General features: G+C 52.5%; 10 protein-coding genes across 10 annotated transcripts; 5 read left to right on the forward strand and 5 right to left on the reverse strand.

The window, feature by feature from the left end:
* Positions 1-22: 22 nt before the first annotated feature.
* Positions 23-5,479, forward strand: VTP21DRAFT_1396 (uncharacterized protein; the record flags this gene model as incomplete). The annotated part of the gene is made up of 5 exons (XM_069391478.1): positions 23-481; positions 556-796; positions 859-2,040; positions 2,126-3,400; positions 3,480-5,479. 5 exons carry the CDS (start codon positions 23-25, stop codon positions 5,477-5,479), a joined length of 5,157 nt encoding a protein of 1,718 aa, XP_069251517.1.
* Positions 5,480-6,008: 529 nt separating this feature from the next.
* VTP21DRAFT_1397 (uncharacterized protein) lies at positions 6,009-8,620 on the reverse strand (the record flags this gene model as incomplete). Its single annotated transcript, XM_069391479.1, has 5 exons — positions 6,009-6,227; positions 6,304-7,590; positions 7,656-8,150; positions 8,212-8,490; positions 8,573-8,620. The coding sequence occupies 5 exons, from the start codon at positions 8,618-8,620 to the stop codon at positions 6,009-6,011; spliced, it is 2,328 nt and encodes a 775-aa protein (XP_069251518.1).
* A 176-nt stretch (positions 8,621-8,796) lies between these two features.
* Positions 8,797-9,862, forward strand: VTP21DRAFT_1398 (uncharacterized protein; the record flags this gene model as incomplete). The annotated part of the gene is made up of 4 exons (XM_069391480.1): positions 8,797-8,923; positions 8,987-9,062; positions 9,132-9,288; positions 9,347-9,862. The coding sequence occupies 4 exons, from the start codon at positions 8,797-8,799 to the stop codon at positions 9,860-9,862; spliced, it is 876 nt and encodes a 291-aa protein (XP_069251519.1).
* A 531-nt stretch (positions 9,863-10,393) lies between these two features.
* Positions 10,394-11,849, reverse strand: VTP21DRAFT_1399 (uncharacterized protein; the record flags this gene model as incomplete). The annotated part of the gene is made up of 4 exons (XM_069391481.1): positions 10,394-11,245; positions 11,311-11,497; positions 11,568-11,741; positions 11,803-11,849. 4 exons carry the CDS (start codon positions 11,847-11,849, stop codon positions 10,394-10,396), a joined length of 1,260 nt encoding a protein of 419 aa, XP_069251520.1.
* An 86-nt stretch (positions 11,850-11,935) lies between these two features.
* On the reverse strand, positions 11,936-12,351 carry VTP21DRAFT_1400 (uncharacterized protein; the record flags this gene model as incomplete). Its single annotated transcript, XM_069391484.1, has 2 exons — positions 11,936-12,187; positions 12,283-12,351. 2 exons carry the CDS (start codon positions 12,349-12,351, stop codon positions 11,936-11,938), a joined length of 321 nt encoding a protein of 106 aa, XP_069251521.1.
* A 55-nt stretch (positions 12,352-12,406) lies between these two features.
* Positions 12,407-15,143, forward strand: VTP21DRAFT_1401 (uncharacterized protein; the record flags this gene model as incomplete). Its single annotated transcript, XM_069391485.1, has 6 exons — positions 12,407-12,578; positions 12,697-12,787; positions 12,877-12,957; positions 13,020-13,136; positions 13,210-13,318; positions 13,437-15,143. The coding sequence occupies 6 exons, from the start codon at positions 12,407-12,409 to the stop codon at positions 15,141-15,143; spliced, it is 2,277 nt and encodes a 758-aa protein (XP_069251522.1).
* Positions 15,144-15,507: 364 nt separating this feature from the next.
* VTP21DRAFT_1402 (uncharacterized protein) lies at positions 15,508-16,901 on the reverse strand (the record flags this gene model as incomplete). Its single annotated transcript, XM_069391486.1, has 3 exons — positions 15,508-16,172; positions 16,250-16,693; positions 16,781-16,901. 3 exons carry the CDS (start codon positions 16,899-16,901, stop codon positions 15,508-15,510), a joined length of 1,230 nt encoding a protein of 409 aa, XP_069251523.1.
* Positions 16,902-16,971: 70 nt separating this feature from the next.
* VTP21DRAFT_1403 (uncharacterized protein) lies at positions 16,972-19,224 on the forward strand (the record flags this gene model as incomplete). Its single annotated transcript, XM_069391487.1, has 6 exons — positions 16,972-17,213; positions 17,718-17,800; positions 17,884-18,022; positions 18,087-18,135; positions 18,195-18,893; positions 18,982-19,224. 6 exons carry the CDS (start codon positions 16,972-16,974, stop codon positions 19,222-19,224), a joined length of 1,455 nt encoding a protein of 484 aa, XP_069251524.1.
* A 437-nt stretch (positions 19,225-19,661) lies between these two features.
* On the forward strand, positions 19,662-22,217 carry VTP21DRAFT_1404 (uncharacterized protein; the record flags this gene model as incomplete). Its single annotated transcript, XM_069391488.1, has 2 exons — positions 19,662-19,984; positions 20,051-22,217. 2 exons carry the CDS (start codon positions 19,662-19,664, stop codon positions 22,215-22,217), a joined length of 2,490 nt encoding a protein of 829 aa, XP_069251525.1.
* A 451-nt stretch (positions 22,218-22,668) lies between these two features.
* VTP21DRAFT_1405 (uncharacterized protein) lies at positions 22,669-25,329 on the reverse strand (the record flags this gene model as incomplete). The annotated part of the gene is made up of 7 exons (XM_069391489.1): positions 22,669-22,971; positions 23,042-23,197; positions 23,271-23,623; positions 23,699-24,499; positions 24,590-24,878; positions 24,938-25,090; positions 25,171-25,329. 7 exons carry the CDS (start codon positions 25,327-25,329, stop codon positions 22,669-22,671), a joined length of 2,214 nt encoding a protein of 737 aa, XP_069251526.1.
* Positions 25,330-25,449: the final 120 nt, after the last annotated feature.

Raw genomic sequence — 25,449 nt, forward strand, 5'->3', positions numbered from 1 at the left:
TGAGAGCCAGCCAGAGCAGCCAATGCAATGGAAAAATGGCGACAATAATGCCCCAAGGCGATTTTCGCAGTTTCGCCTAGATGATCTCGCATTCCCGTCAGAGTATGGCACGCATTCTGCACCGTATTCTCGCACCAGCATTCACGCTCTCACCGAGCAAACGGCCCGAATGGATATACGGTACTCTGCAGAGGACACGCATCGATCGTATAGTTTAAACCGAGGTTGGCTGGGGGCACAGGCGGAAAGACGTCCCATGAATGAACCCGCAGGTCCATTAACCAACAGTTCGCAATTCGTACAATCTCCAGTACAGGCTCCTGCTGGTGTTTCCACTGCCTTCTCTCCAAGAATTCGCCCTTCGCTCCCACCATCGCTCCAAGGAGCACCCTACGGTCATATCCCCTATCGCCCAGCGCCTGGCGATGTAGCTGGGATGCCTCGACACAGGCCTACGATTGAAGGTTATCAAGGATATTATGTGAGTTAAGTTATTGAGTGGGTTCCCGTGCAATATTATTCTAAATTTATATAATGCTCCCATGATTTCAATAGCCGACATATGGAGCAGAGACACCGATTGCCCCGCAACAACCAGCGTACGCTTCTCCAAGCATAAGGCCGCCTATGGGGCCTCCAGAGCTCCCGTTGCAGCAATCGGACTATCCGCTCCGTCGCACAGATACTATTGGCCATATGCCGAATATTGAGGCTCGTAACGGATCCTTTCACCGATCGAACAATGCCTTGTCCAAGTCTCAGAGCTTGCGCTATGATAGCAATTCTCCCCGAAATAGTAAAATTCACTTTATTGAGTGTGTTTCCATTGCATGAATATTCATACCGTGCCATCATCAGTTTCAGATAGACGCTCCACCATGTCCACCGTGACATCTGGCCTCTTCAATTATCGTCTGAATGAGCGCCGTCCGAGCATAGCCTCGCATCCTAGCATTGGCCGGCGCATTGCACATGCCGCGCGAATTGCTCCTGATCCGCAGCCAAACTTCAATTGGTCAACGGTGGACCCGATGCTCTTGAACGATCTCGCGGGGAAGCAATCCCTGCCACTGGAGCCACGTGAAATTCCCTTCACCGTTTTCGACGGAAATTTCGGGAGCCGTCGCGATATGACTGAGTTTCGCAACATTGCAGAGGTGCTTCGTCACCGTGCATTCATCACCCCTCGTGGAGCGGCGTTCACTGTTATCAGTCCAAAGGGGAAGGAAATGGCCAATTTCACATGGGAGAAGCTTCACCTTCGAGCACTCAAGGTTGCCGAAGTGATTCGTGAAAAGTCTGGCCTGAGACTTGGCGACCGAATTGCACTTTTGTATCGTAAATCAGAGATCATCGACTTCATTATCGCGTTGTACGGCTGCTTCTTTGCTGGGGTGGTGGCGGTGCCGCTCAACACGGTTGATGACCTATCCGATGTATCCTACATCCTCTTCGCGACCAAGGTGTGGCTGGTGCTCACCACGGAGTACAACTTGAAGACCTACGGCAAGGAAATCATGGCTCATAAATCGCAGTTGCCGCTGAATCTCGAGTGGTGGAAGACAAACGAATTCGGAAGTTGGCACCCGAAGAAGGGCCCAACGGATTATCCGAACATTGTCGTCCCTGATTTGGCATACATAGAATACTCCAAATCTCCTAATGGGGAACTCAAAGGCGTCGCGGTGAGCCACAAAACCGTCATGTACCAAGGGCTGGTGTACAAAGGGGCAATGACGACAACTCGTTACCGCGATCTGGGCAATTCAACCATATCGGCTTCCAATGTGAGCACGAGCCAGTCAATAGCGGGTGCGCGCGACTCGACCGATCTATTCGAGAGGGATCCAGATGCAATGCGCAGAAATGTTCTGAACCACGGTGGAGAGGTATTCCTGACGTATGTAGAGCCACGGCAGCAGGTTGGCTTGGTGCTTGGAGCATTGGCTGGAGTATATTGCGGCAACTGGACTCTCTACATAAGCTCGACTTCCCTCGAGACCCCGGGGCTATGGGCGAATCTAGTGACGAAATATCAAGGTGAGGATACGGACCCCCCCCCCCTCTACCCATTCAAAAGTGGATCCTCACGTTTGTCCTATTTTTTTCTCACCCTCTCTTTAAGTGACCATGGCCCTTGTTGATTATCCGATATTTATGACCGCCGTCCAGCAATATGAAAAAGACCCTCAAGCAACCCACAGCTTCTCTAAAAAAACCCCACCCGATCTCTCCTCATTACGATTTCTCCTTATAGACACACAACTTATATATCCCGCTCTCAACGATCGCATTTGCGAAAACTTTTTACGCCCTCTCAATGTAAAACATCCAATGGATGTGGTCAACCCCCTCTGCACCTTGTCTGAGCATGGGGGGATGATCTTGAGTATGAAAGACTACGTAGGTCCTCCGGACCGCATGCCAGAGCTAGCCTTGACGCTGGATGTGGAAAGACAGCTGGGGGATTCTCCCGGGTTTGCACCCCGTGACCTCCCGCCGGATGATTCTGTCGACGAGACACGGTCAGTGTCCATAACTTCGACCACCAATGGCTCCTCGCTCGACACATGGGAGTATCTCCTTGACCGCGAAGCGCTCAAAGAAAATCGAGTGGTAGTGGTGGCCGCCACCTCGGAGGGCGGCGCACGCGAATCGACCCCGGGTCTGATGAGGGTGGCTGCCTTTGGGTTCGTGATGCCGGAGGCTACTCTCGCCATTGTTGACCCCCTAACCTGCGCCCTCTGTCCCCCTGACGCGGTGGGTGAAATATGGGTGGACTCTCCTGCGCTGAGTGGAGGTTTTTGGGCACTGCCTCGAGACAGCGATGCCATCTTCCATGCGCGACCCTACCTGATAACCGGGGATGCGCGACCAGAGCCGTACGACCAAGACTTCTTGCGTACAGGCTTGCTCGGATGTCTGATTGGGGGGCGATTGGTTGTGCTTGGGCTTTATGAGGACCGGATTCGCCAGCAAATTCCGGGTGCGCCTTTGGGTGTGGAGGAGTTCCACTACGCCCCGGATTTGTGTAGAACGGTGGAGCAGTTCCGCGCGGTGAACTTCTGCACAGCTTTCGATGTCTATGTAAATGAAGAGCATCTACCGGCCATAGTATACGAGACCTCTCTCCCTGCTGCAGAGCAGCCCAAGATAGCAGAACAAGTCACCCGTGCCTTGGGAGAGGGGCATGGCCTGAGAATATATTGTATCATGAGCTGTGCTTCCGGCACATTGCCGCGAACTTTCCGCAACGGAAAACGATTCGTCAACCCGATGCTGGTGCGGCGGGGATTCGAGCTAGGAATGCTTTCACCCCTCTACATGTCCTTTGATATCGACCAAACCGTGACCAACATTGGATGTGGAGATGACCCTGTCAATGGAATTTGGCAGTCTTGTAAGTCTCTCGCCCTTTTTCTTCCCCTTTCCCCTTTGTTATTATCCGACGTATTCTTACAACTCTGCCATAACTCTAGCTGCGGCATATGATGCCGCCCTTGAGCGTGGTGATATCCCATGGGACCAGCGCATTCCGCAACACACCGGGATAGAGATGGTAAACGAAGTGATTGATGAACACACTGGCGTCAACCTGGCCCAGTTTACCTCCATCACGGATATACTTATCTGGAGATCATCCACGACGCCGGATGATATTGCCTATCGCATCCTGGACTCCCGCAATCGCGAGGCCAAACCCCTCACCTGGCGCAAGCTCAGCCTGAAAACGGCCGGCGCTGCACAATACCTGGAGAAGCACGGAGTCAAGGCAGGAGAGCGGGTGTTGCTCGTGTTTCCGCATGGCGTCGACTACATTCTCGCCGTGCATGCCTGTTTGGTGGTGGGTGCCGTGCCGGTGCCCATTCCGCAGCCAGAGTCCAATCGGTTGTACGAGGACATACCCGCGATGATGGGGCTAATAAGTAGTCTGGGGATCAAGAAAGTGCTTGTCAACGGTCGCACGGAGGAGGTACTGCGCTCGCGCGCGGTGCAGCTTGAGATACGCAACTCGAAACAGACCTTCCCGCAACTCATCAATACAGCCAAGGCGAGCAAAAGCGTGAAGCAACTCGGGAAGGAGTCCGGCTACGCGATTCGAAAAGAGTGGCTAGAGCCCGATCGAGTTTCGCTGATTCTAGTGCACTACACCTCGGACATGCGGCTCCAATGCATTGGGTTTGGGCACGACACCATCCTGGCCCAGTGTCGCACCCAAAAGTACACTTGCCAAATGTCGCCATCGCGAAGTCTAATCAGCTGCGTCCGCAGCTTCAATGGGCTGGGCTTCTTGCACTGCGTGATGTGTGGCGTGTATGTGGGGTGCTCGACGGTGCTCATCTCGCCGCCCGACTACTACGCTAACCCGCAGATTTTCTTCGAGACCGTGAGCAACTATCGGGTCAAGGATGCATTCGTTTCGCCCCTGCAGATGCAGTATGCAATGGCGCTGATGACCAATGCCCAGTTCCGCCGTCTCTCCTTGCACGGGCTGCAGAACATGATGATTGCGTACAACGGACGCGCCAACATCGAGCTGCACCGCAACATCACCTCCCATTTTCTCGCCAGCCGCCTTGAGGAGGTGGCGATAAACCATGTGTACAGCCACGCCATCAACCCCATGATCACCACACGGTCCTATATGCTTATCGAGCCGGTTGCGCTGAATCTGGAGCTGTGGAGCCTGCGGCGAGGGATCGTGAAGCCGGTGCGCCAGACGGATGAGGTGAGCACGGTGCTGGTGCATGACTCGGGAATTGTCCCGTGCACTACCATGATTGCCATAGTGAACCCAGAAACACGCACCATTTGCCCGAGCAATACCATTGGGGAGATCTGGGTCGCGTCGGATGCTAACGGCCGCGGTATCTCCGAGGATCGCTTTGCCACGATCCAGGGTGGGGACCCGCGCGTTCGCTACGCTCGGACGGGAGACTTAGGCTTTCTGTGGTGTGTGCGACGGCCGCGCGAAGACACCTATGAGGAAGGGCAGTGTCTCTTCGTCCTGGGCGCGATCGGGGAAACGTTCGAGATCGACGGCCTCATGCACTTCCCGATAGACATTGAGCGTAGCATTGAGCAGTGCCACTCCGGCATCAATACGGACGGGTGCGTGGTATTCCAGGCTGCTGGGGAGATAGTGGTGGCAGTGGAGGTCACGGGGGAGCCGCTCGCTCTCGTGGTGCCGATTGTGCAAGCAGTGCTCGACCAGCACCAGCTGCCCATTGATGTGATTTGTTTGCTGCCGCCAGAGAACATCCCTAAATCCCGGCAGGGCGAGAAACAGCGGAGCAAAGTGCTCGCAAGCTATCTGGCCAAAACCCTGAAATCCTTGCTTATTTATCGCGTTCGCCAACCCCTTTCCTCCGAGCCAACCCAGCCGCCCGCTGTCATGGATGCAGCGTCCCCGGCATCCTCGTCCGTGAGAAACTCCGCCCTTCTCCCGCAGCAAGGCTATGCGACGGATCACTTATGATGAGGCTCCTGCATGACGGAACCAGCCTGTTGGCGCCAAGGGGGTGCGGATGGCCGGTTCTCGTCCTATTTATTTATTTTTTATAGGTCTAATCCAATTTGTTTCCGCCTTCTGTTTGTTATTATTCTAGTGTTTTTTTTCCTCTTAATGCTCTTTCCCATCTATTGTTATCCCTCTAGTTTCCTGCCCCCCTCTCTTCCTAAATTCCCAATATCGACATTTTTGATATCATATATTTCTTTTTAATTTTATTTTGTTCTTTTCCTAATATTTGATCCCTCCTCTTAAAAAAAAGAGCACTTGTTTTTGTTTCTCCTGTTCCGAGGTTTTGGTCACCCATGGCAAAGCGCAGTTGCCGTCCATGGACCCTTAATATATATATATTTGTATCCATTACGCTTAATAAACACAGTAGTAAAATAGCAATACTAGGAAAACGAGGGGGGGGGGGGGGAAGGGTGGACCTATCGTCGGGAAAAGAAACAATTGTTTGGGGATTGGATTGACAATGAAAAAAATAAAGAAAAGACTATGCATCCTCAATAACCATCTCTCCGTCCTGGTTCGCATTTTCCTGCTGCTGTTTCTGCTGCTGTCGCCCCGCGAGCATCTGAGCCGATATGAAGTTGACCTCGGTGTTGTATTGTGCCTGGACACTACGCTTGATCCGCAGCATCTCCTTGAACGTGTCCTCATTGCCGTGCTTAACCTCGAACTCGTGCCACGTCTGCCAGAAACTCGGGACCGTCTTTGAGTAAAGCAAAAGATAAAGGGGGGGTGAGTGGGTGAAAACATCTACACCGACACAACGCCGGAAAACTTACCCTTGGATCACAGAACTGGCTCGCGTAGCCGTAGATGGCTCTCGCCCGATCGATTTCCCCGAGCTTCCTCTCCATTTGGGCGTACCGGAGGCATATCTCGCGGGCGTCTTTGTCGGGCAGCGCCTCGATCGCGCGCTCGTAAATCTCCCGCGTGGCGGTCACGCCGAAGAACTCGGAGACCTTGGCGATGTAGAAGATGAACATCTCGAAGCGATCTTCATCGCTGACGGCGGACGTTGCGCGGTCATAGATGCGCATTGCGTGACGCGCCAAGCCGTGCTCCTCCTCCAGCTTGCCATACATGAGATAGAGGGGCTTAGCGTACTTGGGCGGGCATTTCTCCAGCGCCTGCTCGAACAGATCGCGGGTTCGCTCCAGCTTGGTGCCGCCGTACCTCTTGATGAACTTGCTGAGGTAAATGTTCCACAGTTCGAATGCAATCGGGTATCCAAAGGCCTCGACTCCCCGCTCGTACACCTTGAAGCTCTCCTCGAAGTACTTGTGTTCCTCGAGGAAGGTCGCATAGTTGACGATAATCTGAGGGGTGGCAATGCGCAGCTCGAGGATGCGGTCATACACAGCCTTGGCCGACTCGACCGTGCCGATCGACTCCTCGAGGTCGACGTAGAAGGACCACAGCTTGAGCGACTTGTGCACGCGCTGTTGCACGGAGATGCTCTCGTCGTGGAAATCCACCTTGTTATATCTGGTTCCGCTGGGCGGTGCTGTCGCACGGCCAAGCACCTCCAACGCACGGTCGTATTCGTCGTGCCGAAGCTCCATCTCCGCGTATTGGCACCACATCTCTGCCAAATCGTTCACCTGCTTGTAATCGGACTTCACCGCCTTCTCGAAGATGGTGCGGGCCGCATCAAGATCGCCATCTTCCTCGTAGAGTTTGGCGAAACTTGTCCAGAGCTCCGGGAGTTTTCCCACTGCATCTCGGGGTTTGATCGTATCAATAGCTTGCGTGTATGTCTCCACCACTCTGGCGAGATCGTCGCCGCACAGAGCCACCCGTTTCATCCATTCGTGGACATTGTTCGGATTCTGCCGTAGTAGGACATCATTTACAAGGAAAGGTCGTCTTTCCATAAGTTGTTCGAAGCGAGCGAGGCGTAGGTCGAGGTCGAGATCCTCTTCTGGATCCGGCTCAGCACGCTCGGCTGCCAGCTCCATTTTGGTAGTAATGACGGATTCTTCGAACTCGGCGTACGCATCGAATACTTGTGTGAAATCGCGCACGGTCATGACGCTGGCAATAGCCTCTTCAAATGTATCTCGGGCCTAAATAGATGCAGCGAGCCGTCAGCATGTGAATATTCAATATATTATTATGTGTGTGTGCGTACCTTTTCAAAGTATCCCATTAAAATCCAATACCGGGCCAGGGAGTTCCATAGCTTCCCGACCTGGTCTGTGAAGCGTTTAATTCCGCTCCGAATAATTGGCTCTACGTTCAGATTTTTAATCTCTTTAGGGTGTTTACAAGCAAGGTCGCAGAGCTCCATCCAGAGCTGATAGTGGCTCTTCCCTTTTCTCGACTTGAACCGCTCATCGCTTACTACTTGAGCCAATCTCGAAGCAGCCTCATCATAGCGCTTCAATGAGATCAAAAGCTCGATATAGTCCTCCACATGGTTGGGCTCCAGCTTAAGGTAGCGGCGATAGATGCGGATGGCGGTCTCACCCCCGATTTTATTGGCGAATTGGAGGTAAACATCCCAGATCCGCGGGTGCTGTGTGATAGGTAGGGCCCGCAATGCACGGTCAAAGGTTCGTCGCGTTCTTGTGACACAACACTGGGTCATTAGGAATGAGCAATAGTCGAGCCAGATCCTTGGCATCTGATTTAAAATCATGGTCAGTGGATGCCTATCCTTCGGGGGTTATAGACCTGAAACCTACCTTATGTAGTAGTACTAATGCTCGTTCGAAGCAGTTGTTCACTCGTCGATATTCCACCTCATGGCTTGCTGGATTAAGGCTCTTCACATGCGCTCTCCGTAGATCCAAGTACCGTTTCCATAACTTGTACGAGCCGGGCAGCTCGCGTAATGCGCGTTCATAAACGAAGATCTGATTTTTCTGGGGAGCATCGGCCTTGTATTCGATGTAACGCATCCATGTTCTCAGGACATAGGGATTACGCAGTATTTCTTCCTCGTAAGGAATATCTTGCTCCGACTAATGTTGGAAAAGAATGGGATTAGGCGAATCGAGAATAGGCCAGATGTTTTTCAAATATGATATTGATTAAAACACTTACGATCATATAGACGCAATCTGCGTCGAGATCCATCAGTTCTCCCGGCATCGTTGGTCGGCTCGTGTATTGTCCACAACAAGAGCAACGCTATTTCATACAAGTTTACATACCCACAAGCCACAGAAAGGTTTAAATTAGGTTTCTATTTCATTTCACATGTGCTCGAGATCTTACCCTCTCCTTTATCGGTAAATTGATATATTATACTAGCCATCTCTTTTGACATGGCCATTTCTCATTTCTCGAAAAACTCGTATATCTATCCCATTTTCGCCGCCGTGGCGGTGATCGGCACGGTGTCTCTATGGATTAATTCGCGCAGGGGAAAGAAAACGAAGAGAGGAGGAAAGAGTAAGAAGCCATGTGTCCATTAGTTAAAGACTTTCTCGCTGATATACCGTTATCGTGCCTCAGGAGCTGTGCTCAATCCTAACGAGTTTCAAAAGTTCCCGCTAATAGAAAAGATCCCAATTAGCCATAATACCGCAGTGTAAGAATGAAGCTTATTCCGTGGCCAGACGAGTACATTCATTTTTTTTTTGGCCACCCATTCCTCTAGGTATCGCTTCGGATTTGAACATCCAGATGATATTTTAGGGTTGCCGATAGGGCAACATATTTCTGTGATGGCAGAAATAGATGGAAAACAAGTGATACGCAGCTATACCCCCACGAGCTCTGACGATAACCCGGGGTATTTCGACCTTTTGGTCAAGGTAATAGCGGCTCCTACATGGATCACAGTTTCGAGTGTCTAACCTCTGGTTGTGACAGTCATACCCGACAGGCAATATTTCAAAGCTCATTGGGAAGCTCAAGCTCGGCGACACCATCAACGTGCGTGGCCCCAAGGGCGCCTTCATTTACACCCCTAATATGTGCCGCTCCCTGGGCATGCTTGCGGGTGGAACGGGCATTACGCCAATGCTACAGATTATTCACGCGATCCTCAAGAACCCCGCCGATACAACCCAGGTGTCGCTTATTTTTGCGAACGTGACCGAGGCCGACATACTGCTTAGAGCCGAGCTGGACGAGCTAGCAAGCAAGCATGACCAGTTCCGGGTGTATTACACGCTAAACGAGCCCCCGGAGGGCTGGACGGGCGGAGTGGGCTTTATCAGTGAGGAAATGATTAGAGAGCGCTGCCCTGCACCCGCCGAGGACATTAAGATCTTGGTGTGCGGACCTCCTCCCATGGTGTCGGCCATGTCAAAGCTATTGACCGATATTGGATATGAGAAACCGAGGGCGGTCTCCAAGCTGACCGATCAAGTATTCAAGTTCTAAACGTTAGAGGCTCACTGCGCCGACCCTAGAATTTCCCTCCTATTTCCTATTTTCTAATATAGAATAAATACTCCATTTTATTTTTTTTATTGCCTATAGGAGCGCCTCCCTTTCCTCATAATTTTAATGAAGGGTATGGGCATGGCCCTCCACTTCAAAAATTTTCGATGACGTCCTCCTCCCCCCCCTCCCCCCCCTCCCCCCAACAACAACAAGGTTGATTCCGCCCTTGTTAGCGAAACTCTCTACAAAATCAGTTTAAACAACCTTTTTGTAAGCAGTGGAACAGCTTGTCTCCATCCAAACTTTAGATGGGCTGTCAGTCTAATTTTCTTTGAGCCAATACCGGTTTGCAAACTATAGTTTTATTTTCGATTTCCACCACGATCCTTTGACACGAAGTGTCTGTTATGATTGCTAATGAGAAACGAATTCTTTCATCAAATTCCCATCCCGGCGACGAACTAGTCAACCTATATGCTCTTCTTCAAGTCCCACTTTAGCGCCATGACTTTTTCTCTCGCCGGGCGTTTACTCGTCCCGTCTCTTCACCCATTCTTCCACGAAGCATATCTCCTCCTCGATCTCTCGCAGCGCACTCCGCTCCTCGTTCAATTCGCCAAGCCATCCAAACACATTCACTATGGTCGCAGCCGTCGCAAGCACCAAGAAAAGGGAGGCCAAGATGATCACGGCCAGCGAAGCCGGAGTTTGTGCGGCCAGCTGGTGGGTGAGGATGATGCACAGCAGCAGCAGCAAGTCCAGCAGAGCCCAGAAGAGGGTGAAGCGAGAGGAAAAGCGATAGTTTTCTTCGGCAAGCGAACGGCGAGAACCCAAGAGGATCCGAAGGTTGCGCAGAGTCTCCTGTGAGAGGCCGGTATTACGCGGATCCAGCTCGAAGGTTGAATTGTTTTTGGCAAGCGGGGGCAGAAGCACTCGAGCAGCGACTCCAAAGTGATCCGACATTTGTAGCCCTGCTTCGGTTGGGCTGACCAGCAACACCTCTGCGCTTTGGCACCTTATGCCCTCCCCCATGCCTTTGCACATGATGTAGTCTATACGCTTGCCTACGTCGTCTTTGCAACTTGTAGACGTGAATGCATTCAGTGGGGAGTCGCACGTCACTCCTAGATGCTCGATGGCTTCGGCCGGCGCGATAGTTTCCAGACGGCCTGGGGATGGGTGGGCTGTGGCCCATGCGTCAGTAAGTCCGGCGTGCTGGGTGAGGATTTGGTACTCGAGAGAGTCAGGCGTGCTGTTGAGGTCGCCGAGGAGAAAGACGTGCGAGCCTTTGGAGCGACGAATCAAAGTGGCAAGCTCCCATGCCTGCGCTGCGCGATGAGCGCCATATATCGTCTCGCATTTAATATAATTCGCGTGAAGCTGGAGGGATGGATTGGTTAGCATGGGTGAAAGGAAATAGCCATGGACATGCAGATGGATCTTACGTGAGTGTTGAACACCTCGATTATGCCGCATGCGGGATGCTGAATGCAAACGCTTCCCACGCATTTCCCCGAAAAATAGTCGCCATGCAAGACATTCAAAAACTTGCCGTTGAGAGAGTACCTATGGAAAGAGGAGCTTATGATCCTATGCCGCGACAGCACCACCAGCCCACTTCCAAGAATCCCACTAAAAAAATTGCAAGCCGAGCCAGTTAGCCTTGGGAAGCCCAAGCCTCCCTTCCTTGATGAGGGCCCACCTGTAGAAGTACTTTGCAAAGGGAAACCGCTGCGCGGTTACGTGGCGGATGAGCTGGTAGTCCTCTTGCACCCACACCTCCTGCAGGCCGACAACGTCGTATTCGCTGGCGGCAAGGTAGTCGGCAATGGCCGCGATGCGCTGCTTGCGCTGCTTGGACACGTACTTCAGGCCCCTGCGGAAGCAAAGCGGTGTTAGCCGGGCGAATGGGCAGCACAGCAAGCATCGGGGCTCACCAGCAATTGAGCGAGAAGGCCGCGAACTGCGACGAGGTTGGCTCCATGGCCGCTTTATTTTCTGGGCCGCTCGGTTAACGTAAGAGAGGCAACCTAAACCGGGCAGAAATAAGGTGTCTGCAGCGGCACCCAATCACCGCGGCAAAGTTGCACGAGTCGCGAGCTGGTTTTGGTTTGACCGGGAGGTGGCCACTCCGGCCGCACGGCTTGTTCTCAAGCCACCAGGAGCCTGCGCAGGAAACCGGGCTGCAGCGGCTCCCGGCACCAGCGGCGCGCAGAGGAAGCCGGCTCCAGAGGAGCCAGCGCAGGCCGGGGCTTGCGCGGCCAGCTGCGGGTTAAGGTTCGTCGGATGGAGGCTTTGAGTTTGCGAGACCAGCCTCATGATCTGCGCGACATTTGTTTGCAATCAGGGTGAACCGGAACATGGGCAGAGCGCTCCTGCTCGCTTTTGCAACTCCGACGCGGAGGACAAGGGCCAACCTTGTTTTTGTTCAGGGCGGATATATAAGCGCCGGTTTCTCGAGCGCTGTTCTCTTCGATACTCCACATCCGCGGATCTCCACGGCTGCTCGGCCCCTACTCGATCCCCTGATCTTGCGCTCTGATGCCTCCCCCATCGCGACCCACTGCATCTTCCGCTCACAATCCCCCGAGCGAGTCCCAACCTTCCGCCTCCCCATCCCCTGATCCCTCCACAATGCCAACATCCGCCCAATCAAGAGCTCCATCGCGGATCGCTGGAGATGATGGGCGCAAACGCCCCGCGGCTTCAAAAGGTGAGCACACTCCCTCTCCCTGGCATATGCGATAGATGATGAAAGGAGATCGAAATTGTTGTGAAGGAGATGCCCAATGATTAACTTTGCTCATCATGTTTGTTTGATTTCTGTAAAGATGCGCAAGAGATTCCAACCCTCCAGATGCTTAGCGCGGGGCTGGAGGAGATGGCGAGTGCTGATGGTTCCAACCTACGAAGCAATACACGGTGTGTCACCTTGCAGCATTTTCCTTATATATATATCGGATTTGCTAAATAATATTGCTTTGCCCTTGTTTCCCCTCCCCCATTTCTAGCATCTCCAGCAAACACCATTCCAGAGCTATGGAGAAGGTCGTGAACCAAATAAACCATGCGGAGCAAGGCGCGGATATGAGGTACATTTACCTTCTTATGCGTACGCTTGGATGTGTGCTCACAGCACTTCTTACACCCATAGCTTGGATAGGGTCACGGATATGTTGCGCGAGAGGCCCGAGGAAGCCCTGCTGATGCTCGACCAGTTGCTAGAGACTAGACCCAATTATACCAGTGCCTTGGAAATGCGCGGAATTTTGTAAATGGCTTTTCGCATCACACCTTGTTCAGACTAAATATTGCTAATACGAGCTCCACTCTCATTTCCCCAGAAACCTCTTGCATGGCATCGAGCTACTGGACAAAGCGCTCCACGATTTTAATTATCTCAGTGAACTTGACCCGAAGGCCAGAATGGTTGGAGGTTTATTGAATACAGAGGTGACTATTTCCTTCATAAAATGGGAGCGCAAGAGGACCGGGAAAACGGCTTGAATATGCACCACCCTTGAGTTGCACAAGTGATCAATGACCTATCGCCCCTTCTCTCCTCATATAGGATGTAAAGGAAACCCTACAACGATTTTTCAACAGTCTCCTCCCCCTGTCAAGCGATCCAAATTTCTTCTTTGCCTTTGCTGATTCGGATGTCGTCTCTATCACTTCAGAATACTCCATCGGTGAAGGCACTGATGATTCAGTGGCCCCCGCCCAATCGGGGGCTTCCCAGCCCTCCCCTGGGACGATAGAAAACTTGAAGGATGAAATCCTGTTCGATCGAACTGACTACGAGGAAGAATCCGTTCAGGGCGGGCACGAAGTGCCTAGCAGCAGGGCTGGAGCCCCATTGGAAGCTGCTTCCAAAGAAGAAGCAGAAGATTTGGAGATCCACGAATCCACAGATAATATGGCTATAGGGAAAGACTCAAAATGCGAGGGTGTAGAGAAGGAGGGTAGGTTTGATGAAGAAGCATCTTCGTCGCAGGCAAGGAGACATAGCGATGATCGCAGTGGCTTCAGCCCGGCAAAGAGAGGAGATGGGTCCTCGTCCGCTAAGCCGCCCTCTCGAGCTTCACAGTCTACTTCAAAATCGAGCTCCCCTCGGAAAAGAGAAGGAAGAGGTCACTGCGAGAGTGTTCTATATTCTTCTAGCTATAGGAAAAAATACCTGCAACGGGAAAAGGAAGACCCAAGTTCCGACCAAGATCATGGCAGCAAGAAGAGCGAATATGCTTGGCCATCTCGTCCTCATTCAGAGTCACTCGAGAGGAGTCGGAGCAGACACAGTAGCGACGGTCAACCTGCTCCGCCTCCTCCCGATGGTTCCAGGACAATGGCAAAGCTGGAGAATAAGGAGGAGACGGGCGTGGAAGGGGACCGAAATGAGTCCGGGTCACCGCTAAAGAGAAAGCGAGAGGCTCAAGAAGAAAGGGAAAGAACTCGTGAGGATTCGCTCAAAACCGAGGAGAAGAAGGATTTGGGATGGGGAGAACAAAGTCGTAGGCGGTCCAGTGATGCACCTCAGCCTGAGCGTCACCCGAAGGATAGCAGAAATAAATCGGGATCAATAGAACGAGACCAATCGCCCCTGCAGGAGGAGTCGCGCCACCAGAAGAGACATCGCTATAACTTCGGCCAGCGATACTCTTTCCATCGGCGTAGTGAGGCCCGGCCACACTATCCTGACTATCATCACGGCCGCAACTCAGCTGCCAGGAGCCATCATGGCGAAAAACACGAGGAGGATGCCCATCGTCATCGCCACCCCTATCCTCACCCCTTTTCGTACCCCCGACGCTCTCCTCGTACCCCATTCCACCCCTACTCCGACAACGCTCGGATGCACTCCAATAGCGTCGGTGATGACTTCCGCTATCCGAATCGAGACACCTGGCGCTACTCTAGCAGCAGCCACGGCGGCCATAATAACCATTTCTACCCTGGTGCCCCCCGGAATCGAAACAGTGTAGGAGGCTCGCTGAGTGAGGATCCTCTTAGGGAAGGAAGCGGAGAGGCGAGGGCGCTTACCAATATGCTTGGAAGGTTTCTGGAGTGGACCAAAAACCAGTCGCGGGAAGAGGGTGCTCCCGACGATAGCGGACGATGGAACGAAGGCGGGCATGGGCGAAGGCGGAGCGGAGACGCTCCGAGCGACGAAGCCAGGTCGGGCCAGCACCAGCCTCCGACGGGATTTCGCCAGGCCTCCTATCGTCGAGACCGGGACCGGGATTGGAGATTCAACAAGTATAGCAAAGAGCGTAGATGATGTCGAGTGGAAGGGGATTGGAGGTGGAGGGCTGACCTTTTGTTTTCTTGATCCTGTTGATACTGCTGTATATTCCAATAGTTTGTTATCTTGACGGCTTAGTATTTTTTTTTTTTATAACTTTCGTAGGTTAATACTTTTGTTTTTGGTATTTTCTTATCTTTCTCAGCCCAACACTATTGGATGGAACATCATTGACAGACAGCCATGATGTAGATCAAAGCCTTTTTTTATAGTAACATTAAATTGCGTTTATTTTGTTATGACATTAGACAAGTATAAGGAAATGATTAGGGGAGCTTAGACAAAAAAAAAAAGTGCAAAGAAAGAATGAAGTCAGCATTAGTTGGAAGTTTTTTTTTTTTCACGATATCTGGACCACTGAATGCTCCAATGGCTGTTCGGGCACATCCGAGTCCTCGATGCCATTCTCCCCGTACACCGAACTGATTTGACTCGCCGGCGAATCATGCGCCATCGGTCCCACGCCTAGCGGTGACGCATCGATACCACCGACGCCGCCGCCGGCTTTGCCCGCGTCTTGCTGCGACTGCCCGACGTTCACGAACTGGGGCCAAGGGCCCGCCTCTGGATCGTAGATCGGCGTTGCCGAGGGCGAAGCATGGCTCGTGGAGACCCGCACGGGAATACAAAAATGGAGGGTCGCGGATTTGCGGAGCAGATTGGGCCTGCTGAGGGGAAGCGTGAGCATCAGGTCGTGGGAGATTTTCAGGACTTTTCCCTCGGGGAGAGGCGTCGTGATGGATGGGAGGAACACGTTCACTGGCATTTCAAATTGGATTCGCAGCTCGCGCGTCTCATGTCGCCCGATGGACACCGCCATGGTCTCGGTGTGATGCTTGGATCGATGCGACTCCTTCATCTCATTGGATTCAAGCTGTCCCATGGTCATGGAGCGAGCGAGGGGGCCTCCGGTAATGACGCTATGCTCGATCAGGGTCGCCTGAGCCTGGGTGATGCGGCTATCCGTATTGTTGGTAACTTTTAAGAAAATGGCCACGACATCACCTATAGGACGTGTCGGAATATCGTGGGAGGTTAGAAGGGATGCGCGAGTCGTTGATGATTCGCAATTACACGCTTACCTGGCATGATGGACCCATCTTCAATGGTCGCCGTTGCCTCCAGGCCATGGCCTTGGCCGCCTGCATCCAACTGGAGCGATTTTGTTTCCTCCTTTGCGGCTGCTTTTGCCTTTTCAACCAGAGGCAAATACCTCACCGTCTTAATGGGAGTATGTCGCACGGCGCCTTCCGGCGTCACCAACACGGCTCGTAGCGAATATTTAATCGACAATCCACTGGAGACATGGTCATCGTTTAATGAGGGGGGGTAATTAACGGCAGGGAGCTTAATATCGAAAAACCACTGGTGTAGACCGGCCGGCAGTTGCTGCTGCCCTGTAGATGCCGGCGCGCTCCACACCACCGTCTCAGGGCTAAACAGGGTGGCCTTGTTGGCGTGAGCCTGAAACTCGACCTTGATGAGGCGCGCGGAGAGGGGTTCATTGAGTGACAAACGAACGTAGCCTAGAGAGAAAACACACAGTTAAGCGAGGCCGATATTGGAATCGTCTGAGGAGAATAAAACAAAAAGAAAACAAATCAGTCGCCGACCTTGTATGAGAGACTCGGGGCCGAACACAAGATTTTCATCCAATCCACCGACGAGATGAAGGACAAAATGCTCGATTTCTCTTTCCGCTTTAATGAAGCGGAAGACATTAGATAATGCCATAGGTGTCTAGCACAGTGGGGAAGGGCGAAGCGCGGAGGAGACTAACGTATGAAAAGCACAAGAGAAAAATATGCCACTCTCTGGAGTAAAGGATGAAAAAGGACCAAATGTATCACCAAATGCGAAAGGAAAGCCTTCAGAAGGAGGCAACTGCGAAACTCTAAAAGGTTCTCTGAAGAATGGCGAGCAAGCCACGACAGGATCTCCCATTCGACAGGCAAAACTTTCCAAATATCGTAAGGCATTTTTTGGGGGGGGTTTCCAAACGAGTCCCTCGGGCACAGATGGAACATGGCCCACCTCTTCCAACAAGTATGCTATTGCGTCTATCGCTGATCATACGCGCAGCTGCCAAAATATAAGGTTCGCTCATGTCGTGGATCCCTCTGCGCTAAGTAGTTATCTAAATGGCCAGGGGGATAAACAAAGCCGCTCCTTCCAACGAGTGGCTAGATAGAGCTTGGACCGGCTTTATTAGATAACGAGGGTCGCTTATCTTCGATCAAAACTTGCTTCGAGCGGTTCCGCGACGAAGTGTCGTGACTGATGGTAGACTCTATCCATTGGAGTCCATGCAAGGGCAAAAGATGGGAGGAGGCCAGGGCCAAGCATCTCGGGATGGTGGGAGAGAGGGTGCATAGAGTGAGAGTTAACTATTAGAGAAAGAGGACGGATGCGAAATTAGTCTGATGAACCGATTGATCGAGTCTATTTCAATCTCAGTTAATTACTACCCTCAAGTCTCTCTTTGCCCTTTGCACTTGAAGGTCTCAGTGTGCATGTGTTCTCCTACGTTCCTAGCTTTCGCTTGGATAGATCACACCGCGTTGTAGCCATGCCTGTAAGATTAACCCTTTTGCTCTCTTTCATCCTTGCATGGTGTATCTTGGCCAACGCAGGTAATGTCTATTCTATGTACCGGCAAGAAGACAAAATCACACTTGGTGCTCTGAATCCTCATGGCCGTTCTTGAATGATTTAGAACCATTACTGGGAAATCCGGAGAGATCTCCTACTACTGGCACATTATGCTTTGAAAATAATCTCATGTGCATCGCTGCCACCATTGATGCAAAGTTACAAGAGGTCGAGATAACCATGATTGGAAGTCAAGACATTGGGTATTAATTACAACCATCATTCCAGCCTTCTATAATGGAATAATGATAGAATATTGTGATATAGGTGGATGGGCCTGGGAATTGGGCCCTGGATGACGCAGGCTGATCTTATGGTAATTGATATCGCGTGTACTTTGGTAACCTTGGATTCCTTATGATCTCTTCTCTCTAGATTGCCTGGGCACATCATAACTATGGTAATATTACGCTCTCCGATCGCTATGCAGTCGAATATGTCGAGCCTAAACTCAGCGAAAACCAGACTCTTCGTCTTGTTCCAGAAATGAGCGGGATACGTGAACAGAAGCTCTACATCACTCTTCGCCGCCCTCTCCTACCCCGCTCGACCAGCAGAGAATATCGCGAGATACGGCCTGGTATCGAGGCCGAATGGCTGTGGGCAGTGAGCGATCTGAAACCACGCCGCAACGATCCGGCCTCTCGTGCTTATAAGCACACTGCAAAGGGAAGATTTAGGATGACGATTACCTCGGATCGTGGAATCGAGGGCGCATCGGAACGGGGCACGCCCGTCAAGTCCAGGGAGCTCTTCCAATTAGGGGGGATCGTGTTTGCTCACGGCATCCTCATGTCACTCATCTGGCTAGTCTTTATGCCCCTGTCGGTTTTCACCGCGAGGTATCTCAGGAACTATCTGGGGCCGTGGTGGTTTCCCGTACATTGGGGAGTGGCGGCCGGCGCAGGTATTTTTTTATCCTTCGTCGGGTTCGCTCTGGCCTATATCGGGAATCATGGGGGTCACTTCAACACTCCACACAAGTTCTCCGGCATACTTTTTTTGTGCCTATGCCTCCTCCAAGGTATATCCGGGGTCATGATCGATCGCATGTATGATCCATATAGAACCAAGGTGAGGGGAATCTGCTTGAACGAAGACTGTGCCGAACGTCGCGAGACGGAAATGCAAACAAGAACCTCACCCCCATCTGCGTATATAGGTTCCACCCCGTGATCATATTCACCGCTGGTTCGGAATTGCGATAAGTTTATTTGCAGTTGCACTCATTGCCCTGGGCTTGGTGGAGTTCGGAGGGGTACCTGGCTGGCTCTTTGGGCTGTTGGGTGGGTGGGCCGGCTTGGTGGTGGTGATATTTATTCTTGCCTGGGTGTATTCAAAATCGGCCAAGAGGCAGAGCGAGGAAGCGAAGGACCGAAGCTTTATTCCGCTGCAGGGAGCTTGAACTGAACTAGGGTGCGACGCATACAGCATCCGCTCCCATTTAATTTTTGTCATAGAGTCTTTCCCCAAGAATATTTCCTGTACATATCTTCATTGTAATTTCTATCGCTAGTCAACTGAGTGGAATGGAAATAGGTGGCTGCGCCATCAAACCGTTTGAGATTTTATTCATTTTCCATCTTCTACTCCTGAGGTGAAAGGAGACGTAAAAATAAAAACGGCAAACAACAAAGCGGGCAGAGATGTTGCATGATAGTTCTATGATGTAAGGAAGAACCTTTGCTGGATAACCCGTGATGAGGAGATGAGCGTTCATCGCTAATACTCAATCTCGTCTTTTTCTTTCTCTTGGCCTTGCGCTTATAGACCCTCGCTCTCTTACACCCACTGAAAATTGGCATAAATATACTCATTCCATACGTATATATATCATCAAACATGCATTCCCGCACCATCAAATCAGTTACTCCCACTTCATCTCGGCTCCACCGTTCCCCTGCCGCCAACTATGTTTCCCCCTTCGAAGGTCGTCAGGCTGCCTCCACTCGCCACCGCCTCGACACTCCGCCCGCCACACCTGTTGTCAAAGATAATATGCTGGCGCCATCAGCCGAGCCGAGAGTTGGCGATAGGGTAGCCGTGCCAAGCATGGGTCTGGTGGGAATCTTGAGATTCATAGGCGAAATAGAGATTAAGCCTGGAGTCTGGGCAGGGCTTGAGCTGGAGGGCGGCGGGGGGAAGAACAGCGGCTCTGTTAATGGGTAAGTTCGCATAGATTCCGATAAAATTCAAAATGCGCTCGACATAATCGCAAACACGGTTAATAGAGTCAAGTATTTCGATTGCGCCCCCAATTCTGGCATCTTCGTTCTTGCCAACAAGCTCACCAAAATTGAGGAGCCACGCGTCGCGCAAACGAAGACTCCAACTCCTCCCTCTGTTCCCACCACGGCCCCCTCTACACAGTTATCCAACTCCGCTGCTCCTTCGACTCGGAAAACCCCCACCACTAATAGAAGAGTGGCTCGACCTGCAGTGCCTGATAAATCCCCTGTGCCTGCCACTCCTGTTTCAAAGGTGGCAATGAAACCTCCCGCTCAGCCGAAGACAACCCCGCGTACTGGAGGTGCAAATGTGTCGCGTGGGACTAAAGGCTACCCAGCCAACCCTTCCGCCGCCCCCACTGCTGCCACCATGGGTGGCAGAGCCGGGACTAGCACCACCCGCGAGCGAAGCGTGTCGAATAGCTCATCGACCTCCTCCACCCTAGGAGTTGGGGCTTATCGTCGAGGAGCTGTGACCCCTTCCGGTAGAAGCGCTAGCCAGGCAAGCCGAAGATCTGCCTCCACGACCCCCACCCCTGTGTCTCCACGGCACAGAGCAAATACCATTACACGGCGGGTGGCAGCAGACGAAAAAGATATCCCGATTACCGGAAAAACACTGAACGGGGCGAGAGCAAGCCTGGTATCGGAAGAGGAAAACAGCGAGCACATCCTGAGGCTGATGGAAGTGGTGCAGAGTCGAGAGGAACGTATCCGAGGTCTTGAAGCAGAGCTTGCACAGATGAAGCTGCAGGTGGAGGAGAAACAGGTCCAGATGGCCGATGAGCATAATGCTATCAACGAATACCATACCCACGAGGTTGAGGAGTTGAAATCGCAGATCAAAGAGTTGGAGAGATTGGGCCGCGAGGCGATCATGGACTACGAGAGGCGTGTTGAAGCGCTGGAGGAGGAACTTCGGGAACGCGACGACATACTGAGAAGCTTGGATGCCGGGGGGGCAGAGGGTATTGCGCCCAGAGCCGAGGAGCTGGAGGATTTGCAGAGTCTTTTGGAGGAGCGAAATGAGAGAATCGCTGCACTCGAAACCGAGATAGAGGATCTGCGCCGTGTTGGTGAGGATGCTCTCGAAGCCGTCGCCACAATGAAGCATGAGAAGGAGGCAGCAGAGGCTGTGCTAGCGAAAGAGCAGGAGGGACTGAGTGCGCTTCGGGTTGAGCTGGACCAAGTCGTGAGACAGCAGAATGCGAGGGACGAGAAGCACAAGGAGGGAGAGGCTGCGCGGGGTCGGCTGGAGAAGGAGATGCTAGATCTGAAGAAGCAGTTGCGGGAGGTTGAGAGGGAGCGTGACGAGCTTGCGGCAAGAGTGGAGGCGGGCTCGCTTGTCTCCACTGAACCCATCACCACTCCTCCCCACGACGCCATGGTGGACAAAGATGTAGAATACGAGGGCGAAATAAATAAACTGAAGCGTGCAGTGCAGGAGCTTGAGCGGCGTAACGCACTGCTCACGGAGGAGAGAGATGACTTGCTCGCCAACCAAAAACGTATGGAGGGAGAGCTTCTGCAGTTGATGGATGAGGTGGAGCGCCTCCACACTGCGGAGTCCACGGCCGTATTCGAGTTACTGGGTGACGACAACCCAAGCGGTTCTGAGAGTGGCCCCATGGACGAGGTGGAAAAGCTAAAGGCGCTTGTGCGAGAGAAGCAGCGGGCCCTTGATCAACAGCGCAGAAACTATGGGAAGGACACCCGCGAGCTGAGAGACTCACTTGCAGAGCTGGAGCGAAAGAAGGAGAGAGAGGTGAAGGCCCTCCAGCTCGAGGTTGCCGAGCTGGAAGCCATGGTTGAAAGTAATGTGATGCGAGAGACGGATATGGAGGCGCGGCTGGAGCGGGAGAAGAAGGAGTCTCGCCGTCTGGCCGGGGAGCTGGAGAAGCTTAAACGCGAGAGTGCGAGTGTGAAATCGAGTGCGCGATCGAGCGCCTCTTTTACAGATACGACCAGCATGGCCAATGCAGAAAAATTGGACGATGAGCCGGCGGCGAGGCGTCACTCTGTTTCGAACCGAAAAGCGGAGAAGCCCTCGGAGGTCAATGGGAAGCCTGGGGAGAGCGCGGAGGCCGAGCTGTATTGCGACATTTGCGAAGCGTATGGGCACGACATCCTCACGTGCAATGTGGTGTTTGACCCCGAAAACAAAAAATAAACCGACATCGCCCTTGGATCTTTTTTCAATCTTCCTATTCTAATTTTCCCTTACCATACTACACATAATGCTGCATTGGAGCGGGGGTTTGCAAGTAGAACGACGCATCTCTAATCCCTCTATTGATCCTCTCGGCTTGTCCCATCTGCATGGTAGCCCATATCCCAGTTAACTTATTCCTCTAAAATTGCTCATTTTATTCTTTTATGCTATGCTTTTCCATCCCCCATTCTTTACGTTAGTTTCTGTCATTTTGTATCACCATTTCACCTCTTTCCTTCCTCTTCGTCTCTTTTTTTTTAACATATATAGCTATATTTGCTTCAGACACTCTAATAAAAATAATAATAACAGAATCCTTGTGTATAAGGGGCGAAAAAAAAAAAAGCAACAGGCTGTTATCCAAGGAAAATAAAAACCCCTCCCCACTCCCTCGACAATCGCCATCAGTTTATTTCTTGGGCGCGTCCTCCAGCTCAATGATGATCTCCTCTGCCGCTACGCTGGATCCAGGGGTGACGTGCACCTTCTTCACCTTGCCGACGCACGCCGCCCGTAGCACATTCTGCATTTTCATGGCCTCCACCACGGCGAGCTCGGCCCCCTCCGAGATGACATCCCCTTCTTTCACCGCGACACTGACCACGCTTCCCGGCATGGGCGAGAGCACCAGCTTGGCGAGATCGGGCTTCGGCTTCTCGATCATGTGAGACGAAAGGGCGTGCTGGCGCTCGTTGTGGATGGTGATATCAAACTAGAGGAGAGGAAAAAAGCACCTTGGGTCAGTAGAGTCTCCAGCAAAGGGCCACCAGTGGGGCGCCTACCTTGGTGCCGAGATGCTGCAGACGGAAGCCCATTGGCAACACATCCAGATACTGCACGGTCAGGTGCTCTCCCGACTCGAAGTCGGCCTCGACGAGGGGCGACTCGATGGGCCACTGCGACGAGACCACGGTGGGCGGGAGATCAGCGGTCGAGATCTAGAGAACCGAACAAGGCAAGCAGAGCGTTAATACTCAGGTCCACACCCATTCAACGGGGTAATTTCCGTACTATAAACTTGTCCTTTCCGCCCAGGCTGTCGCCCTCCCTCTCCACGCGCACCTTCACGTCTCCTGCGCCGGCGATCTTCACCCAAATGTCCCATACATTTGGCATCTTCCCCTCCAGGTCACCCATCAAGAGTGCATGCTTCCCGCTGCTTCCCCAGTTCCGGTTCCGGAGGTTGCGCTTGGCATGGACAAGCGCAGCCACCGCCGCCAGCTGGTTCAGGCTCTTCGAGTCAAGGGTGGCGCCCTTGAATCCTTTGGGATATTCCTGCGCCAGGAATTTGGTCGAGATATCACCGCTGACGAAACGTGGGTGAGAGATGACTTCGCGCAGTAGAGGTATATTATGGGTTACGCCTATGAGCCACGGCGAGAGAAATAACGTCAGTCCTACTAAGCTCCCCTTAGCCTCTGCATCCCACTATGCCTCACCTTTGATTACATAGGAATCCAGCGCCTTCTTCATGACGTCCAACGCCTCATTTCGGGTCTCACCATAGGTGCAGAGCTTGCAAATCATGGGATCGTAGTAGATGCTGATCTCGCTTCCCTCCACGACGCCCGAGTCGCAACGCACCTCGCCAGCAGTCCCCACTGGCTCCTGGTATTTGCTCAAGCGCCCGATACTCGGCAGGTACTTCTCGGGGTCCTCGGCGTACACACGGGATTCGAAGGCCCACCCCTTGAGGCGGACATCCTCCTGCTTCAGGGCCAGGCGCTGTCCAGCAGCGACGCGGATCATCTGCTCGACCAGGTCGATGCCCGTGATGTACTCGGTGATGGGGTGCTCCACTTGTAACCGGGTGTTCATTTCCAAGAAGTAGAAGTTCCGCTGCGAGTCGACCAGGAACTCGACCGTACCCGCGGACTCGTACCCCACGTGCTTGGCCAAGGCCACGGCTTGCTCTCCCATGGCTCGACGCGTGGCCGCGTCCAAGTGTGTGGAGGGCGCCTCTTCGATCACCTTTTGGTTGCGTCTCTGGATACTGCACTCTCGCTCCGGAAGATACAGCGTGTTGCCGTACTTGTCGGCGAGCACCTGGATCTCGATGTGGCGGGGGTTGTCGATGAACTTCTCGATGAGCAGCCGGTCGTCACCAAAGCTGGACATCGACTCGTTCTTGGCGATCTTGAATCCATCGCGCACCTCCTGGTCATTCCAGGCAATACGCATACCTTTTCCACCACCACCGGCCGAGGCTTTGATCATCACGGGGTAGCCAATCTCATGGGCTTACGGAGGGTAAACATAACAAAAAGGGGTAGGCGTTTTGGTTAGAGAGGGGATTCGCGTACTGAGAGCAGGCGTAGAGAGCGACTCACCTATCTGTAGAGCATGCTCCTCATCCCTCACTACACCGTTGAATCCGGGAATTGTGTTCACCTTTGATTCCTTTGCAATGATCTTACTCTGAATCTTGTCACCCATAGCGGCCATGGCGCTCTGGTTTGGCCCAATGAAGGTCACGCCCGCCTCATCAAGGGCCTTGACGAAGGTAGCGTTCTCAGAGAGGAAACCATAGCCTGGATGAACAGCCTGAGCACCAGTGTCCTTAATGGCTTTCAAAATGGCAGGGATATTGAGGTAGCTTTGACTAGTAGGGGGAGGGCCCTAATGAAGTAAATAAAATTAGCATCATCCCATGAGTATCCAGTGCGACGAACACGCACCACTGGGAAAGCCTCGTCGGCCATTTGGACATGCAAACTGTTCGCATCGGCATCGGAGTGGATGGCTACTGTTCTGATGCCCATTTTCCGGCAGGTACGAATTACGCGTACGGCAATTTCACCGCGGTTAGCAATGAGGATCTTATCGAATGCCTGTGGCCAGTATATGAGGAATTAAAAGATCTCGTTAGAAACCATGTGGATACCAGGAGTCATCTCTACAAGCTACCAACCTTCCCATCCTGAACCACCGGAGGAACCTCATCAATTTTGGCATAGGCAACCCGAGGTGATGAATGGAAGTGGCGCGCGAATAATGGGGAGCGGCGCGCAGCAATACGCGAACCTGCGCCTACTCCAGTTCTTAGGGATAAGAGGAGTGACGTTGCCATGGTGTGCAGTAGTGAGAAAGAGTGGGAGAAAAGGAAATGCGGGGCAAACAAATAACAAGAAGTACTTCCACGGCAATATTCAAGGAGGAGGGGGGGGAATCTTTCGGACTTTTTTTCCAC

Source organism: Calcarisporiella thermophila, assembly GCF_041956535.1.
Source record: "Calcarisporiella thermophila strain CBS 279.70 unplaced genomic scaffold VTP21scaffold_11, whole genome shotgun sequence".
In the NCBI taxonomy this organism is placed as follows: domain Eukaryota; kingdom Fungi; phylum Calcarisporiellomycota; class Calcarisporiellomycetes; order Calcarisporiellales; family Calcarisporiellaceae; genus Calcarisporiella; species Calcarisporiella thermophila.